Source organism: Sprattus sprattus (assembly GCF_963457725.1).
Source record: "Sprattus sprattus genome assembly, chromosome: 1".
Lineage (NCBI taxonomy): Eukaryota > Metazoa > Chordata > Actinopteri > Clupeiformes > Clupeidae > Sprattus > Sprattus sprattus.
The window spans coordinates 56,141,817-56,161,736 of NC_137920.1; the positions used below are offsets into that span (position 1 = coordinate 56,141,817).

Consider the following 19,920-nt stretch of genomic DNA (forward strand, 5'->3'; position numbering starts at 1 on the left):
GTCATTTTCTCTCCTCTGTCTTCTCTTCCTTTGTCCCTTCACCTCTGTCTGCTTGTGATTGCTCTTTTCTCCTCACTTTCTTCTCCTCTTCTCTTCATACGTTCCTTCCCTTCTACTCTCCTCTTCTCTCTCGTGTCTGTGACTCACTCTGCTCATTGTTACTTTTCCTCTTTTTTTTTTTAACTTCTCTTCTCTTCCCTCTCTACTCTTTTCCCCTCTTCTCACCTGTCTCCGTTCACTTCTCTTCTCCTCACTTCTCTTCTCTTTTCTTGGATTTCATTCCGTTACGTGACTCTCTCTGTGTCTCTGGGAACACTATCCCAGCACAAGTCTGCCAGTTGTTTTTCTATCAGTTAACAGAATGCCAGATGATATTTGCCTCCGTGAGGGAGCAGTAATGGTAGCTGTGGAATGCCTGCTGAAGAGGTGTAAAGTGATGTGGTTAGCCTGCTATGGCTCATTTTAGTCCTAATTGTGAAGGCTAGTGGCGGAGCCAGATGGAGCAGTCCACAGAGATCCTCCATTAAGCAGAGACAGAGGCAGGCCACTCTGAGCTCCACTCATAGCACATGTCTCTCCCCTCAGACTGCACCAGTGGTGGAGTCGCCTATGTCCTCTCCTAATGCAGAAAACCGCTGAGCTGGTGGCCATTTATATGGACACTGAGACCCTCTTCTCTGAGTAAATTAGGTATTAGAGGCTATTAGAGTGTGCTGTCTGAGTAGCATGTGACTGTGTTTTGTGTGTGTGTGTGTGTGTGTGTGTGTGTGTGTGTGTGTGTGTGTATGTGTGTGTGTGTGTGTGTGTGTGTGTGTGTAGTTCTTCCAGCTCTATAATGGACTGACTCTCTTCAGGATGATGCAGCTCCCTGAGTGTAAGGAGTGGCAGGTGAGTGGACGCCATGATACTGCGCTGCATTGAGATGTAATTGTGGGTAGGTGGGGTTCTTAGGGACCCCTAGTTTCTACAATATGCCGTATGCTCTATATGCCGTATAATGCATGGCTGATTAGCTTAAATGGCATTGGCAAAAAAAAAAAACATTCGCAAACAAAAATGATAATCAAAAGTTTTATAGTGGTAAAAATTTGCAGTGGTACTCATAAACACAAAAAAATACTCACAAGAAAAGGTCAAAATACACTCACTAAGGTATCAACTTAGAGAAACATCCAAAAGTTTACCCACAGATTGGTATGGAAATAAGAGTGATATGCAGTCTGTGTAGCAGGCGTAGGCGCGTGTGATTGATGGCGTGGTTCACTGCGTCTGTCATGCCGTTCCCGGTGCCACTGTCTGTCCGTCTGTCTGTCTGTCCCTGGCAGGTACTCATGTGCAGTGCCACATTCCTTGTGCTCTTCATGGGCAACTTCTTCACCACGCTGGGGGTCGTCTACCAGAAATACATGAACCAGGACAAAGCCAAAGACGTTTAAGAGGAAACAAGACAGGGTTGTGACCCAGGACCCACACCCTTGATAGGAAATGACCCTGGATCAGTTTAGGCCCGGTTCTCCACTTCTGGAACGATGCCAGATCATGCATGATTCATCTCCAGGGTCATCTGCTATCTGGGACTCTGTGATAAGCTCACCACTTCAGGAATCTCTGAAAAGTGTATTTGTTTTTCACTTTTGTATGTCGTATACTTTGTTGGTCTTTGTCATGCAAACAGTTTACATGTCCCTGTTGCACTAGTGTATTGAAACACAAGATCCTAATGTGTGTGTGTGTGTGTGTGTGTGTGTGTGTGTGTGTGTGTGTGTGTGTGTGTGTGTGTTCGGGGTGGACAGAGGTTGCTCACTGTTGTCTGTGATGTACAGCACTATGAATGTGTTCGTAGTGAACAGCTTAGATAGTTACTGTACAATTTTCATCCCATTTCAAAAGGGATTTAAACCGTTTTGCTGTGCTCTCAGAAACCTAACATGCTGTCTGTGCAGGTGTGACTACAGGTAATCATGTCTTCTTGCACTCCATGTGAAAAATAAATTATAATAAAAAAGCCATCATGACCTCTGATATGTTGAGTCTGAGTACACTGTTTATTGACAGCATTTGTATTTATTGTAGAATAAGATATTTTGGTGTAGTGGTTTGGTTTGGTTGAATGAAACCTTGGTTTCTCACGAATGGTAAAATCGTTTTACTTTACGTTAACTTTATTAAACCTTAGAGGATTCAAGGACGATTAGCATCGATACACCTCCGTGTGTCTGCATAACAAGTATCTTTATCGGATTTTTATCCATGGTCTAAATTGTCCTTGACGATGCGCACGGCTTTGAAATGACTGCGTTGTATTATTGCATCTCCACATGTCTCGTCTCTCCCAGCAGCACAGAGAGCGCGTCAGAGGGTCACTTGCGTAATGCGAACGCACACATTTTACGTAAGGACCAGTCTTGTACAACCCTGCACGCGTCCAGAGGTACGTGCGCGAATGTGTTCCTCTTCAACATGCCTTTGTGTGTGTTTTTGTGTTTGGCTTTTTATGGATCGATTCGCTTCGCTTTCATTTAAGTGTAATGATTGGTTAAGCTTTTGACTCAGTGCCCTGCTAGGCAATCTGGGGTTACGAAATAGAAACACCGGAGAGAAATACAGTACGTGCCTGAAACCCCAACCCCCTATGACATGGTACTGTTCAGTTATGAATCTGTGTTGTAAAAAGTACTACGGTGAAAACCTATAGCGTGAACGATCTATTCCTGTTGCCAAACGTCACTGCCCAATACATATTTGAGTCTAAGATGTCTTGATGTATTGTATGTCTAAGTGACCACTAGTGACTGAATGTCTCACGATGAACTACCGTTGGTATTGTTATATTTCTTTGCATGATTTAGAAGAAACCCCAAGATGGCGCTATAACTCCTCGAAAAAACGTCTGGCTCTAAATGTCCTAACTTCCTAACTCCAAGAATGACACCATGAAACTTGTTCTTTCACAGCTAGTTAGAAAAACATTCCTAACTGTTCTTGGGGAAATTTATTATAATAATTAATTCTGCTGTTAATCACTAATCCAACAGCAATAAATGTTTGCTGAAACTGCTATATTATAAACGATAATAGGGCTTGGGTAGGCCCTCTTGTTCTGCTGTTTCAGTTTTGGAACTTAAGACAAAAGTGCTATTCACGATTTAAAGGTAGCCTTGTATAACACTGTAGAAAGGAAATGTTTATATGTGTTACATAACAATATGGTGAGTGGAGATTGGACTACCTAAAGCACGACTACGCCACCTTGGGAATTTCGCCCAGGGAAATAGTTAGGGTTAAACCAGGTCGTAGGGGCACACAGGTTGGTCAACTGAGGAAGCTGGAGACGTGTTTCCATAAATAATAAATATGTTTTATTTAATTACAACAATAAGAACACAGTAGGGGACAGACAAAGGACAACGCATATACAACAGATAAATGGACACAACACAGCAGACACTGGACTGAGGCTTACCAGTCAGGCAGGGATATTTAGTAGCAGGGTATTACCTCCATGAGGTCACAGCAAACGTGCACTGCTCACACCATATGCACACACACACACAAACCTAGTGAAAGGTAAAAACACACATCAAAAATGGGCTCAAAGCACACACACACACAAAGGAGATAGGCTACTAACGCCACTAGGGGAGGTTAAGATGGACTACTAGCCTTGGGCACCTTGGACAGCCAACAGAACATTGAACATTGAACACCAGACAACCCGAAACAAAACGAAAACACACACACACACACACACACACACACACACACGGAGACACGCACGCAGCAGCAGCTCTTGGCGTACAACAGCTGCTTGCAAGGAGGACGAGACGTGAGACGTGAAGTCAAACGAACAGCAACTCTAAGCAAAACATCTTCTAGCAAAACATCTTCTAGCAAAACAGCAGCGGTGTCAAACCTCCTAGGGCAATTCCTATAGAAGGGATAAACACGTTACTGCCACACAACACTAGTTATAAATATTAAAAGGGAACAGCAGGATAGCCTCCCAAACATCGAAGGCACGGCACTCAGGATGACAGGTAGCGGCGACTATGCGTCCGCTAGCTAAAATAGAGCATAACAAGTATGGGTGAGTAGCTAGCTAAACACCGCAACCGTTCGTGTAGGGCAAGGACCATCACATACCTGTATGTAGCGCACAACGAGCGTATAATTCATCTCGAAGTGATACAGTGGCAACGGCTGACAACGACCAAATAAGGACCCAACCAAATAAGCATTGCGCTTCCATAACCTGGTGGACCTGTGCTTGACGCAAGCAGGTACCGTGGAATCGACGCATGCCCATATGGCACCTCGGTGACCATTTATAGGGGCTGGACTGATTTACAGAGTGCCACCTAATTATGTGCAAATTAGATGGACGGGGAGAAATAACAGACGGTGCAGTGACGTCCGTTTAAATCCATCCTGCTACATATGCTTATATACAGTTTGCATGACGGCGATGGCTGTAGGCTGTGAAGGTCTTACTGAGGAACTGAACGCCTGTATAGTAACAATTTAGCTGAACTGAAATCCAGGTCGAGGAACGATGGATGACCCAGAGCCCATCACGCTGTCTCCTGAGGCGGAGGCAGAGGAGGAGCCGTTAATCACAAACCTGGACATCTTCCTCTTCTCCCTCATGGCTGGGCTACTCATTTACTGGTTCTTCTCTCGGAGGACGCCGCAGGACGTCCCGCAGATGAAGCCTATCCCCTCTGTGTAAGTCTAGCCACGGCAGCTATCCATCCCCTCTGTGTCAAGGCACGGCAGAACACACAATGCCTGTGCTTTCATTCAGACTTGAAGGTTTACATTCTAGTTGTTGTCTGAAGTAGAGCAAGCTTCAGAGTGAACATGTTCATCCATGAAGATTTAAAATCCTTTAAAAAGTCTTAAATTGCATCATTACTGACCTCCTTTCATCTGAAATGGATCTACAGTGGATTTGAAAAGTCAATTTTTTATGGCATGGCAAACGTACATCCATTTTCACATATCTTTTCACATAGACGTGGATTCATTAAAATAACTTTGGCATTTTTTGAACACTCTCTGAGGAAAGCTAATAAGACCAATAGCATGAACAGTCTTAAGCTCTGAGGATAGCTAATAAGACCCATAGCACAAACAGTCCTGTACTCTTATTAGGAATGAGAGATTTGGAATACATCATTTATAGATCCATCATCCTGTCTGTGCAAGGTCAGGGCTGCACCAGGCTTTCTGTCAGTATTACCAGCCCTGGTATCAGGCCACACTGTGGCACTGTTGGGCTTAACTGCTTAACTGCTCTGCTTTATGTGAGTTGCGTCTACATACTTCAGTTTTTTAACTGTGTGAAGTTGTGTTCTCCCTGCCTAGTTGTTCACACAGATGTACTTTTTTCACGTTTAGGCTTTACATTAGGCTTCAGCGCCCATCGTAATAGCGATATGTAATGACTCCCATCTGTGCCTTTGTCTGTCTGTCTGTCTATATCTAAAAAAAGACTCAGTGTTTTGTGAACACAGTAATCCATCATAATTCCAATTTGTTGGCCAAGGCTTTTGACCATAGCACTGATCAGACAGGCACACCACCAACCAGCCAGGCCTTGATCTCAACCTGATGCACCTAGTACCAGAGTACAGTTTGGTGCCATGAGGCTGAACAGATCGGCTGTATTCAGTTTTTATTTATTCTCTTTTCTACTGCTACATTTATCCCCAGTCTCCATGTCCTGTTGTGAACCCCATGTGAGTTTTTCTCTTCTCGGCGGTTCTCTTCTGTGTTCGGTGCCAGCCCCCTTCTCTTGTTTCTCTCATTGTGTTCCTGCGTTGGCTGCAGCAGGCGCTCTGTGGTTAGCAGGCCTGGGCTTCAGTGCTGCCCAGAGCTGAGATCAGGATCTGTGGGAGCGAGACAATGTGCACTTACATATTGTTTAAATGATACAGCTCTGCAGGGCTCTGTGGTAGAACCCTGCTGGTCTGCGGTTCGCTCCAACTGCATGGAACTTTGTAGATGTTCCCTCAGTCGGGCCTTGTGGCCTCGGCTCTGCTTGCCGTGTTGGAGCTGAGGACATGCTGTGTGATAATGAGACAGCTGAAATTAAGTCTTGTGCATGTCTTAATTCCCAAGCCTGCTAAACAGACAAGAATTTGGCTGGATGCTGTTTTGTCTGAAAGTTGTCTCCTGTTCTGTGTGCGGTCTGTGCTTGTGTGTGCGTGTGTGCGTGAGCGTGTGTGTGTGAGCGTGTGTGTCTGTGCTTGTGAGTGTGTGTGTGTTTACAACATTCTTGCTCATATCTGCAGGATGTTATTGTTTCCCGTGTTGTTCAGGCTGATGATTTTACCCATAGAAAATGGTGGCAACGCCACCTCACTACTTAAACCCAAAGCCCCCCACAAGTTCTCAGATGATTGCTGTAGAGCTTCACTTCAGTGAGCCCCCATCAGTGCCAGAACAGCCTGGGGTCCCATAAGGTAGCTCAACTCAGAGACAGGATGAGGGAGAGACCAGGGGAGGAAATGGGCCATGAGCTGAAGAAAGGAACGTTTCAGGAAAATAATCCCTGAAAGCAGGAAGGAAGGAATAACTACCTCCAGTTTCCCTGGGTTTCCTCTGCGCACCGAGGTGTGGCTTTGAAGTACGGGAATGTGTACGGGAATGGGAATGTGCCCTACCCAGCCATTGGTAGTTTTCCCCCAGAGACTCTTTCTTTTCTTTTCTTTGTTTTTCTTTTCTTTTCTTTTTCATTAAATAAATATCAACCCACATTCCCTCACTTCCTGTGAGATCCCAAAGTCTTCCACCCGTTAGAAAACTGTGCTTGCTTTTGCTTTTCTTTTAGTTTTTATTGTCAAAGTAGATTTAGGGTCATCAAATTGGTCAAGAAGGAGCGTTTTGTATTTTACTGGAATTCTGTTCTGAATGACTAGACTTCACTTAAGCAGTTGGCTGATCAACTGTGTGAATGTATTGTATGCTGTGTGTGTGTGTGTGTGTGTGTGTGTGTGTGTGTGTGTGTGTGTGTGTGTGTGTGTGTGTGTGTGTGTGTGTGTGTGTGTGTGTGTGTGTGTGTGTGTGTGTGTGTGTGTGTGTGTGTGTGTGTGTGCATTCTGTGTGTATATATTGTGCACTATGTGTGTGTGTTTTGTATGTGTTTTGTGTGGGAGGTGGCTATGGGGAGGGGATCTGTGGAAAATGTCATGAGATATTCCCATGGCTCTCAGTGTCTGCTCCACTACTGCCAGATGTTAGAGAGAGAGAGAATGGGAGAAAGAGAGAGGGAGGCAGAGGCGGAGAGAGGGGGGCACTAAGTCAGAGTGAGAGAAGTAGAGAGAGTGTGGCATCACTTCTGTTAGAGAGGGAAAAAAGAGAGAGAGACAGAAAAGATAGGGGATCTATGGCTAGGAGAGAGAGAGAGATAGAGAGAGACGAGGATAAGGAAAGAATGATAGATAAAGAAGTGGAGTATGTGTAAAAAAGGGGAGGGGGTTGGAGAGGGTTGCATTGTTTAAGTGAGAGGGACACAGTGGGAGCAGCAGAGCGTCAGAGTAACAGACACAGACGGAGGAAGAGGGGGAGTAGAGAGGGAGGGGTAGGGAGAGAGAGAGAGAGAGAGAGAGAGAGGGGGAGGTAGAGAGGGAAGTGGTGACAGACAAACAGACGGAGAGAGACAGAGAGAGCAAAACAGAGGTAGCGGGAGAGTGAAGGATAGAGGAAGAGAGGGAGGTTAAGGAAGAGAGAGAAAGACCAAGAGTTAGAGAAGGAGAGCGAAGGAGGGAGAGGGAGAAGGAAGTAGATCAAGAGAGAGAGGGAGGTAGAGAAAGAGAAAGAGGGAAGTAGAGGAAGAGAGAGAGGGAAGTACAGAGAGAAGGAGGTAGAGGAACAGAGAGAGGGAGGTAGAGATAGAGAGGGAAGTAGAGGAAGAGAGATAGGGAAGTTGAGAGAGAGAGAGAAGGAGGTAGAGGAAGAGAGAGAGGGAGGTAAAGAAAGAGAGAGAGCTGCATCTGCTCCAGTGTGCACGTCCAGAGTGGCAGCCTGTCTCCTCCCCCCGCCCCACCTCCTCCCCTTCTCAGCCGAACTGAGGCTTGTAGCGAGCAGAGCCCCAGAGGTAGCAGCACCTCTCCTCTCCCCTTGCGCCTACGCAAGCTCCTCAGCCTCTCCTCTCTCTCCTCTCTGTTTGCTTTTCTACGCGAGCTCCTTAGCTTCTCCTCTCTCTTGGCTCTCCCACGCCAGCTCCTCAGCCTCGCTCAGCACATGCTCTCTCCCCAGCTCGGCCCCAGGCCCCAGGGCTCCGTCGCCGGGGCCGTCTGAGGGGTTGGCATGCGGGGCTGCTCCGCGGGAGCCTGTGACAGGACACTGTGACAGGACGGGACGGGTCTGCGGGCGGTCATGGGCTGCACGTTCTCCATGCCCAGGGAGCGGAGAGAAGCAGCAGAGAGGTCAGTCTGGGACATCAGAGTTGCCTGTGGTATCCTGTCATGTCCCTTCTTATCCTGCTGATTGGATGTTGTTGTTGTGGGATCCTGGCAAGCCACTGGTCATGTCCAGTTATATCAGTTTGTTGCCGGTTACTTGTCTGGGCTTTAGAGTCCCTGCTTAGTGTACTTTTTCTGAAATGGATGGTTTTGTCTCCAAGAGGAACGCTTTGCTTTAATTTCAAACTGAAATGGATGTTATTGAAGTGTACTAGAAGTACGTTGTGTCGTTCTTTACTTTTCAGTGAGCACTTGTTACAGTACTCAGGTTTGCTGAGATGTTTGTTTAGAGAGAGTGAGATAGATGATGATTTAGGCTCAGTCGACTGTTGTGTGTAAACTTGGCCTCATGCTTTTTGCTAAGTTTGTGTGACGAGACGGAAGAAAGCTGTGTGAGTGTTAAGGAAGCAGTATCCTCTCAATCGGCTGGAAGTTGTTATATATAGATGGGAAAATTAGGAATTTACCCATAAATGGTCTTGTTGCGTATACTTTTTAGTAAAAAAAGGTTTAGAAATATCCAAATTAGGGCTCATTTTGTGTGTGTCTGTTTGTGTGTGTGTGTGTGACTCAAATACCCTCGCAGTCTAAGCATTTCCTCAGATTGTTACACAGTGCGAAGGTGTGAAAGCTTAGAACTCGCTGAGGTCATGGAGAAGGCAGGCTTAACAACACAGGCCTCTTTCGAAGTTTTCAAAGCTGCCAACACTTACATCAAACTGACAACACACCTACTTTCCTTTCATCGGTTTGATACATGGCTTAATAAGCATGTCATGAGCATGTCTTTATGAAGGCTGGAGTTTCCCTGAGCTGAAGCTGACGCCAGAGCAGTTTTAACTGGAGCTCTGGTGGCCCCAGAAGGGTGGGCACCACCACAGGAAATTCTCTCAGTGTCAGACTCGAGTCGGCAGCGACAGGCATGTTTGAGCTCCAGTGAACTGCCTCAGCATTCTCTTCTCTCTCTCTCTCTCTCTCTTTTCTCTTTTCTCTTTCTCTCTCTCCCTGTCTCTCCACCCAGGGTGACACCCATGAGAGAAACCAGCTTCATTGAGAAGATGAAGAAAACTGTAAGTGAAGTTATGGTCCTCAGTTAAAGTCTGCCATTCATTTAGAGAATAGACAGGAATAAAGAGAAGAACTTCATGTAATCAAATGAGAACATTACAGAGTTCCTCGGCCCATTCTGTTTTCGTTCACGTTCCTTTCTTCGTGGCATTCCAGGGCCGGAACATTGTGGTGTTCTATGGTTCTCAGACGGGTACTGCTGAGGCCTTCGCCACTCAGCTGGCTAAAGATGCCCAGCGCTATGGCATGAAGGGGATGCCCGCTGATCCAGAGGAGTATGATATGGTAAGCTCACCACATTACACACACACACACACACACACACACACACACACACACACATGCACAATCTTCACACAAATAAGTGATGTATGGTTTCTGTCACACTTTATGAACTGAAGCCTGTGGCAGAGACAAACCCTTGTAATACCACAAGGGGGTGGCATTATGAAAGATAAAAGGTAAATGTGATGGTGACAGCAGCACAGTAAGCTTGAGCTTAGAATGCAAACTAATTCGTTTCTTTTTCATATTAACTCAAGATTTGGTAAATACATTCAATTCAATTGTATTTATATATCACCAAAACAATACAATTGTCTCAGGTAAAAGCAGGAGTTTAGAGTAGATTTTTGGTGGGAAAGACTGCTGTCTTTTACAGTTTGTTCCCATTATGTGCTGCAGTCGGAGCTCCCTCGCCTGACAGAGATCCCAAACTCCCTGGCCGTGTTCTGCATGGCCACATATGGGGAGGGGGACCCCACGGATAACGCCCAGGACTTCTACGACTGGATGCAGGCCGCGGATGACAACCTGGAAGGGGTGAACTTTTCCGTGAGTGTCAGACCTGGTGGGGGCGCCAGAGCACACAGACCTTTTCAGTGATGCTATGGAAGCATTGGAACCAGGGACTTGAATGTGTAGCTTTCTCCATATTAAGGTTTCTATATTAGTAAGGACCAGTTCTGAGTTCCCTTTTGAATTCATCTAGCTGGATTAGAGACCAGTGTGGGTGTTTGAATGGACCTGATGTGACCCCCCCACATTACTGCTCACTGTGGTCATGTATGACTATCAGACATGCTGTGGTAGCATATCTTGCAGGTATTTCCCAGCTGCACATCAGTGTCTGGGTTGAACATGTTGTCTTGCATCCTACACATTGGCATTAGTTTATTAGCTAGCTATGAAGACGAGCTTCAGAACATTACAGTTCTTCAGCAGGAGTGAGTTTTATGCAATCAGAAACTCATTTAAGGCTGATACGAAACTTGTTTGGTGTGTTTGTTTGACCAGGTGTTTGGCTTAGGGAATAAGACCTACGAGCACTTCAACGCCATGGGAAAGCTTGTGGACAAGAAACTTGTTGAGCTTGGAGCCAAAAGAGTTTTTGACCTGGGTCTGGGAGATGATGACAGCAAGTGAGTGTGTGTTTGTTTCCTTCAGTGTGTAGGTTTTGGTCAGTAAAATACACTCTCTAATAAGGCCACTCTTTTAGGTTTGTTCAGTATGAACATGTCTAGGAGTCAGTGGCTCTCGCCTGTCTGACATTAAATAAATCACAGAGTTAAATGTTCTCCTCCTTCTTGTTGATTCCCCTCTGTTTGCTTCCAGTCTGGAGGAAGACTTTGTGTCGTGGAAGGAGCTCTTCTGGCCCGCTGTGTGTGAGTTCTTCGGGGTGGAGGCGACAGGAGAGGACTGCTGGTAAGCCCCCGCCTTCTTCTGTCTGTCTGTCTGCTCATCTGTCCGTCTGTCTGTCTGTCTGCCTGGCTGCCTGGCTACTCATCTGTCTGTCTATGTGTCTGTCTGTCTGCTCATCTGTCTGCCTACACATCTGTGTGTCTATCTGTCTGTCTGTCTACTCATCTGTCCGTCTGTCTGTCTATCTGTCTATCTGTCGGTCTGTCTGTCTGTCTGTCTGTCTGTCTACTCATCTGTCTGTCTGTCTGCCCATCTCTCTGTCTGTCTGTCTGCTCATCTGTCTGTCTGTCTACTCATCTGTCTGTCTGTCTGTCTGTCTATCTGTCTGTCTGTCTGTCTGTCTGCTCATCTGTCTGTCTGTCTATACATCTGTCGGTCTGTCTGCTAATCTGTCTGTCTGTCTGTCTGTCTGTCTGTCTGTCTGTCTGTCCGTTCTGTCCGTCCCTCCGTCCGTCTGTCCGTCCCTCCGTCTGTCTGCTCATCTGTCTGTCTGTCCGTCTGTCTGTGTTGACCCCGTGTTAATCCTAGGGTCTTCTACCGAAAAACCTACTTTACGCAACGTGTTTGCCTGCGTTTGTGTTCTCATGACTGTACTTTCACATAATGAAATGCATGAATGCATCTGCACCGGGCCATATCACTTACAGCATTCACAAATGGACTCAGCGTCTTTTCCATACAACACAGTTATCTGTCTTTGGCGTCTATTTGAGCTATCAGGAAATGGTTTATAATGAATGTTTGCTTGTGCAGGTATAAGTTCAAATTTCCCTAAGCCATAAATGGTAACTGGCTTAGGGAAATTTTAACTTATACCTGCAGACACAAGCACACACAAGGTAATGCCAGCGGAGATGTGAATAGAGTTTACAAACACACATTTCTAGCTTTCCATGGCATGTAAAGATCAGCATCTAATCTAATTGTAACTGGAGCAAGTGCAGAGCTGATTAGAACAACCGATGTCAAGCAAACAGTTACAGCTTCCTATCTATGAAGAGGGTTGTTAGTTAATGTTTTCAAGCTGGGTTTTTTTTTTCGTTTGAAACTCAATGTTCAAACCCCAGTAGATCTTGGAGCTGGGGTCCTTGGGTGTACCCCTAGGGTTGGTTGCATGTTCATGGGATGCTCAGGGCTCTGTTTTTTGTGAAGGTCATGATCGTCATTGACTGGTGTTGCTGTCACCTACAGTGTGCGTCAGTTTGAGCTGGTGAATCACAGCGACATCAACATGAACCAGGTGTTCACTGGAGAGATGTCCCGTCTCAGGAGCTACCAGACCCAAAGACCGTGAGTTACTGCAGTCCTAAAGCCATCCATCTACTGTATGTATCTATCTCTCTCTATATCTATCTATCTATCTATCTATCTATCTATCTATTCTTACAACGGTCTATCTATCCAACTATACAAACATAAAGTACATATCAAGTTTGTCTGACCATCCGATCAATCTGCCCATCAGCAATCAGTTAATTGATCAGCAAACCAAGTGATCTTTACAATAGTATTCTTCATCCATTCAGTGTTGTTGTGTAAACAGATTTCATATTTCACCTATCATATAGATTTTGTTTGTGCATATTAACTAGAAGTACATTTTTAATTCATCATCTGACCCACATTATGCCTTCTCTAAAGGCCGTTTGATTCCAAGAACCCTTTCCTGGCCACTGTCACTGCCAACCGTAAGCTGAATAAGGGGGGCGTGCGCCACCTGATGCACCTGGAGCTGGACATCTCAGCCTCCAAACTCAGGTAGACACACACACATCTCAGGGTCCAAACTCAGGTAGACACACTGTGAAAGCTCAAAATCAACACACGCACACACTCACACACAAACATGCACACCTAAAAACACTCCATCTCTCTAATAACTAATACACAAACACACACACACACACACGCCAACAGTCATGCAAACACACAGGCACACACACTTACAATTCAAATCCCTGTCACAGATGACCCAACCCTCTTTTGTCATGTGATGTGCTGACTCCATGAGATGGTTGCCTGACTAAGGGTTTGGTTCAGGTATGATGCTGGAGACCATGTGGCAGTGTACCCCACCAATGATGTAGCGCTGGTGAACAGACTGGGAGAGCTGCTTGCGGTGGACCTCAACACTGTTATCTCCCTCAACAATCTGGATGGTATGTGTGATTTGATTTAGTCAGAGTTATGGGTGTTTCTTTTTATCTTTGCGTGTCTAGCTTGGCAGGTGCACACACAGACACACAGACACACAGACACACAGACACACAGACACAGACACAGACACAGACACAGACACAGACACAGACACAGACACAGACACAGACACAGACACAGACACAGAGACATGCATACCTGCAGACTCTCCTTCTTTCCTTCCCACACACAAATACTCAAACACACCCCAACAGACATGCGCACACACACTTCCATTCTGAAACATTCATTACTGTCACCGATGACCCAGCCCTTGTCACCTACTCACACACAAACACAAAGGCTTACTCTGAGTCACACCAGGATGTAGCCCTCATACTGGTGGTGCGGCCTCCTCCAAGTTTTATTGAGTATCCAGTGTCACCTTACATGAAGTATGTAGAGGCCTCTTACTGAACAGATCTAGTGTGGAGAAGGTGTTTGTGCTCTTTCGACTATGTTTTTTTCTTCTCTCGTTCTTTTGGTCACCCTTTAACTTTCCTTTACTGCTCTCTCTCTCTCTCTCTCTCTCCCTCTTTCTCTCCCCCTCTCTCTCTATCTCTCTCTTTCTCTCTCTCTCTGTGCTTTTTCCTGTCCTTCGTTATCTCAAAAGTTTCTGCTCTCTCACCCCTCCTTCCTGTTTTCTCGGCATCCTGTTCTCTCACCCCCACCTCTTCATTTTAAAAAAAAAATCTCACTTGCTTTTCTCCTTTCTTTTCTCTATCACTCTTTCTTTTTGCCGTTTGTCTATGTCGCTCCCTGTCTTTCTCCATTCAGTTCAATTCAAACAGGCTTTATCGCAGGACTATACAAATCAAATATTGCCAAAGAAATGGCCATAAGATTAGGCTCCATAAATATCTATCTATCTCCTTCTCTCTCTCTGTTTCAGAGGAGTCCAATAAGAAGCACCCATTCCCATGCCCCTCCTCCTACCGGACCGCCCTGACCCATTACCTGGACATCACCAGTCCCCCGCGCACCAACGTGCTCTACGAGCTTGCCCAGTACGCCTCCGACCCCAGGGACCAGGACATGATGCGCAAGATGGCGTCCTCCTCTGCCGAGGGCAAGGTACTACCTGGGGGGAGGTGGCGGGAGTCATCCCAGGCCCCTAGTTTACCACAATTTAGTCTTTACAATCTATAAAGCTCCTTAGTGGTTTTCCTGAATAAGGCATATAGGAATGTTATGCATTTCTATATATTCGCCAGTCTTATGTTACCACAACATAAGTTATCTTTACAATAAAATATGCTTCTCAAAATGTTCTATATACATAATATAGGAATATAATGTACTCCTGTTAAGAAAGCCATCGGTTCAGTTGATTCATCTGTAAGTGCCAAGTGGTGGAGGAAAAAGCCATCATTCTTGATGAGGAATTGAGTCAATGAGTATTTGAGATAAAAGATAAAAGAGGGATAATTGGTCTGACACAAGATATTTGCAGTACTGCGCTCCACCTTCCTGTACAGTAACAGAACAATAACAAATAAACAACAGTAAAGAAAAAAGTCATAGCATTTCAACAAACACTACCAATCACAACTAAAAGTGTAAGGCTTATTTTCAGGCCACACAAGCACTGATAAAATGCACTCTGTGGACTGTAAGTCGGTGGCTGTTCAGTGCCTAGGATGGGTGTTTCCACAGGGCAGGAGGCCTGCAGAATGTACAGTATGTGTTCTCCATTGTTTAACTGCCATTCAGTTTAGGTCATTAGAGGACTGGTTGGTGAAAGCAGGCATATTTGTTTGTTCTTTTCAGGATCTTTATCTCTGTTCCATTCTATTTGTGTCCGGCACTGCTCTGTGACATTCTAGAGTTTGTATTTGAAATATGAGAATTCCATGACTTGAAGTCTGCCAGGCATTGTATCAGAGCCAATGTTATTTATTTATTCAATTAACTGAAATAAAATTAGACTGAAAAAATGCATCAGTGATATCATCAGAGTAGTGTTTTTGTGCGGGGCTGATGAATTGCACTGCAACATCCCTATCAACCCCTTGTGATTTCAGCAGCGCCAGTGAATGCTGTACCTCTGGTGACATCATGGCCGTATGATTTATTTGATACTCATGAACCCTCCAGGCGTTTAGCAGCCTCATGAGCGTGGGATTAATTTGTTTTCCCATAATCCCTCCAGGCACTGTACCAGAGTTGGGTGCTGGCCCCACAGAGACACATCCTGGCTGTTCTCGAGGACATCCACTCGCTGAGACCTGCTGTGGACCACCTGTGTGAGCTGCTGCCCAGACTGCAGGCCCGGTACTACTCCATAGCCTCCTCTGCCAAGGTCAGTCCAACACACTAACGCAAAAAAGAACACCATCACCATCACCATCACCCTCACCATCACCACCACCATCGTGTCTATTTCCCTGACACAAAAGCAGAAGCACACATTATACAATCAGATGTTTGTGGCGGAAACCTAAATAAGCGCTGCCTCGAAAGGAAATGTCATGTTTGCATGTTTGCAATGTCATGTTGTTTTTCTCTGGGGTAACCCAATCTGAAGCTCAGTGTAGCTGTACGCTCTGTGAAAGTGTTGGTTAAACTGTCAAACTGGATGGCTGGTTTAGCACCCATGTTTGGATTTTGTCAGGTCATTTTAAACTGAGGAGATATCTCCCTCTCCAGTTCCACTCTGTCTTGCACTTGCCACCTTAACAGAGCTGCTGTAAGGAGCAGTAAGCTGTCTGACAGCACAGCGTCTGCCCCTGCCCACCCTCTGAAGCTTTGTCCCCCTTCCCCCTGCAGATCCACCCGACCTCGGTGCACATCTGTGCCGTGTTGGTGGAGTACGCAACCTCAACCGGCCGCACCAACATGGGCGTGGCAACCACCTGGCTCAAGAACATGGTGCCCACCGGCAACGGGCACCCGGCCTCCGTGCCCCTGTACGTCAGGAAGTCCCAGTTCCGCCTGCCCTTCAAGGCCAGCACGCCCGTCGTCATGATCGGACCGGGCACAGGCATCGCTCCCTTCATGGGCTTCCTGCAGGAGCGCGCCTGGCAGAAGGAACAAGGTGAACACACAGTCACTAGGCCGCATGTGTGAACACACCGTCACTGGGCCGCATGTGTGAACACACCGTCACTGGGCCGCATGTGAACACACCGTCACTCGACCACATGTGAGGGCTTAAAACACGATAGTGTCCTCTGTGGTCCTCTTTGCATTTGGGTGGACAGACTTCACACTGCCTAACTGATATGCCTGTAGCCCTGCTATGAACTACTGTATGTTGCCCAATATGAAAAAGGTCCAGACTGCTGAAAATGACTGAGGCTTTGAACATTGTTTGCCGCAAAGCCATCTCTCCAGTTGTCAGATATTTCACCTCCACTTTGGTTCTGTGACAGCTGTCCAGTGAACAAATACAAAATTGAATGAATGAGGTCACTTTGACCATTGTAGTAGCAAGCTGATGTTTGAAGCAGCTGAACTGATATTGTCTCTCTGCGAAGTGTACATTGTGTTGATCCGAAAGACAACAGCGTTTGTTTGAGTTATGAGAATGTAAACAGGCCACATTTCTTCTCAAACTCCTTTCCTCATTAGTTCTCCTTTCAGGGTTCACAGAACTATTCAGGTAACTATTCAGGGATCCTGTTCTAGAGCCTTTGTTCCAGATATGACGTTACCTATTATTTTAAACTTGATCAATTACAGTGAATGATTACTTAAAGTCTGTTTAAACTGAGTCTGCTGTTGTAAGCTAACAATTCTCTTTCCCAATACAGTAACATCACACATAATGTATCACTTACTTCTCTTTCTCTCTCTCCTTCTCTTTTTCTCTCCCTCTCAGGTAAGGAAGTGGGTGAGACAGTGCTGTATTATGGTTGTCGCTATAGAAACGAGGACTTCCTGTACCAGGAGGAACTGGAGGAGTTTGAGAGATTGGGGGTTCTGACTCAGCTGAACGTGGCCTTTTCTAGAGATCAGGAGCACAAGGTGAGGGGCTTTACCTGACCCATCTGTGTCATACCTTTCAAACACAATCTTGTCAGCTAAAGGGAGGTAAACTTAGTGTAGGAAATTAAAAATGTTGCAACAAGCTTTTCTTTTTTCTGTTTTTGTTTTGGTATTACACTATTACACTGGTCTGGTATTATTATTATTATTATGTAATAAACACAAACAGTATAACCATCACATACAGAGATTCCATACAGAATAACCAAAAATTAAAAAAACTTTAAATCTGAACGGAATAACACAACACACAAAGCACGATCAGCCTCTTTTCATTGTGCATTAGATACACAACGAAATTTGTTATATGTCTTTATGATGGTGAGCATAATATCCGCATCCATTTGGATCACAGAAAGAGGCCTACATTTATCTTATCTTATCTTATTTTTAAAGGCAGGTTTGTGTTGCATTTTTACAACCCTGATGTAGTCGATAGATATGTAATGCTTATGTTCTCTGACTATTTTTCAGATTTATGTCCAGGATCTCATGAAGGAGAACAAGGAGCATCTTTGGAAGCTGATTCACTCTCAGAATGCACACCTCTATGTGTGTGGGTGAGTGACCCCTAATGATTGACAACCACCTAACTGTATGAGTGTGGGAAGATATAGGAGGGCTGATTCTTACATGTGTGATTAGAGAGTATGCATAGCATGTATATCAGTGTAATTAGGTACGTATAGCATTTGTGTTAGTATGTATTTGTGCACACCTATATACACATGCATTTGACTTTCATATACTGTATTTGTTAGAGGTTTGAGGTCATTTACATTTACATGTTTCCTGTATGTCTGCGTATTCCTCCCTCAGGGATGCCCGTAACATGGCGCGTGACGTCCAGAGTGCCTTCCACCAGGCTGCGGAGGAGGTGGGCGGTCTGAGCCACACCCAGGCCATTGACTACTTCAAGCGCCTGATGACCAAAGGACGCTACTCCCAAGACGTGTGGAGCTGAGGTGGCGTCGCCATCACCACCCAACCGCTTTCTCCGGGGCAGCAGAGGAGTCTGGGATGGATCAGCTCCTACGTGGGTTCTCTCATGGTTTCAGTAAACGTCCACAGACACACAGACAGCCGCTGTTTTCTCCGTGATTCACCATACCGTTCATGGCCATCGGACCCACATTTAGACAGCTGCTCGCAGCTTCTATGTTTGATGCCATTATTAGTCATTTACTTATGTTGAGAGGTGGTTTTGTTTTTCTCCATGATGGCCCATATTCTCCATGGGACCTGGCCCACAGTCACCTGCTCTCTTGACTCTCTAAGGTGCTATCATTAACCATCTGGTAACACAGAGGTGCTAGTCAGTCAACAGTCAGCTGTTTTCCTCAGACTTTAACTGGATTTTGTTTTCCTGAAAACTTTCACTTTCCCTTGTGGTCGGTCACAGGAACAAGAGGAGCACATAAGTCTTTCTCTCAAACAGTTCTGCAACAAACCTGCTGTGGCTGCATTAAACCCAGGGCTTATTCCTGGTGTCCAAATAAGACAACCTCTTGCACAGCAGCACCTCCATCCAGCATGGCTTCTCCACTGTAGCACAACTTGCTTAATTCAGATTTATTGCAGGTGAGTTGCATCAGTTCATTACTATACAGTGAACTGAAGTGATGGATGTAGCAAAAAACAGGCTTTGTCCACCAACATTGCCCTTGCCACACCCCACACTGTTTGATTTTTTAGATAGTTGTGTGTGATGTACTAAGATTATTGTAGCAGGTGACAAGCACTGGTGTTTTGTTGGGAGAAAACTAGCGCCTGTTGTTTTGGAGATGATTGAAAAGCGTGTCTTTTTTTCTGTGTGGGTGCTCAAAATGCAAGTTTGTTCTCGATGTGTTACTGCCATATACATTAGTGATGGTGTCGTGAAGACAGGAAGAGAGCAGAGAGATGTGTGCCTTAAAACCATTATTTGAACCATTTGAATCTTTCTTTCTTCTTTCTCTTTATCCTTGCTTGTCATTAGCAGGGCAGTTATATACTGAAAATATAGAGAGTGAAACATGCATTTGGTATATAATATATAATAATGATATATTATTATATAATAATAATAATAATAGTATTAATAATAATAATATAATGTAAAAATAAAATATGCAAGCAGCTGTTATGACTTTTTTTCCTCATGTATGTTGGCTTATTCTGTCCGGTCCCTTGCACGCGAGAGGTTGAGAGGGGAAGCACAACTGTTTTGTTTCTGCTTCCCTCTAATGTTCTATTTAAATGACTTCTTTATGCATTAAAAGGGAAACTCATTTGCCATTCTGTTGCTACTGTAAATAGGAAACTTCCAGTTTTGGTGTCACGAAATGAACATACGATCAGCATTCTTCCTCCCCTTTGTCAGGGGTGTGACAGTACAACATCTCCGTAAATACTAATCTTGTCGACTAAGCATATCGGGGTTCTATAATTCTCATTCCCTAATGAAGCTTATGCATACCATAACCATAGATATTAACATACATTATACAACTTGAAT

At 45.1% G+C, this 19,920-nt stretch overlaps 2 protein-coding genes across 2 annotated transcripts in view; both read left to right on the plus strand.

Annotated features, from left to right (window-relative positions):
• The window catches only part of tmem120aa (transmembrane protein 120Aa), a 6,084-nt gene extending 4,117 nt beyond the window's left edge, over positions 1-1,967 (plus strand). The window contains exons 11-12 of the mRNA XM_080836529.1: positions 820-888; positions 1,326-1,967. Coding sequence (XP_080692655.1) covers positions 820-888; positions 1,326-1,436 — 180 coding nt within the window. The 3' untranslated portion in view covers positions 1,437-1,967. The remainder of the gene's footprint in view (positions 1-819; positions 889-1,325) is intronic.
• A 443-nt stretch (positions 1,968-2,410) lies between these two features.
• Positions 2,411-19,564, plus strand: pora (P450 (cytochrome) oxidoreductase a). Its single transcript, XM_080849434.1, has 16 exons — positions 2,411-2,431; positions 4,542-4,725; positions 9,490-9,538; positions 9,693-9,821; positions 10,221-10,370; positions 10,833-10,957; positions 11,151-11,240; positions 12,429-12,527; positions 12,879-12,995; positions 13,278-13,396; positions 14,326-14,507; positions 15,586-15,735; positions 16,203-16,470; positions 17,257-17,402; positions 17,898-17,983; positions 18,243-19,564. The coding sequence occupies exons 2-16, from the start codon at positions 4,553-4,555 to the stop codon at positions 18,385-18,387; spliced, it is 2,028 nt and encodes a 675-aa protein (XP_080705560.1). The 5' UTR covers positions 2,411-2,431; positions 4,542-4,552; the 3' UTR covers positions 18,388-19,564.
• Positions 19,565-19,920: the final 356 nt, after the last annotated feature.

Excerpts from the sequence above, each read along its gene's own strand:
- pora (XM_080849434.1), top strand. The coding sequence starts at position 4,553 with ATGGATGACCCAGAGCCCATCACGCTGTCTCCTGAGGCGGAGGCAGAG. Across the intron at positions 12,996-13,277 it reads ATCTCAGCCTCCAAACTCAG|GTATGATGCTGGAGACCATG; the intron begins GTAGACACACAC and ends GGTTTGGTTCAG. Across the intron at positions 14,508-15,585 it reads CCTCCTCTGCCGAGGGCAAG|GCACTGTACCAGAGTTGGGT; the intron begins GTACTACCTGGG and ends TAATCCCTCCAG.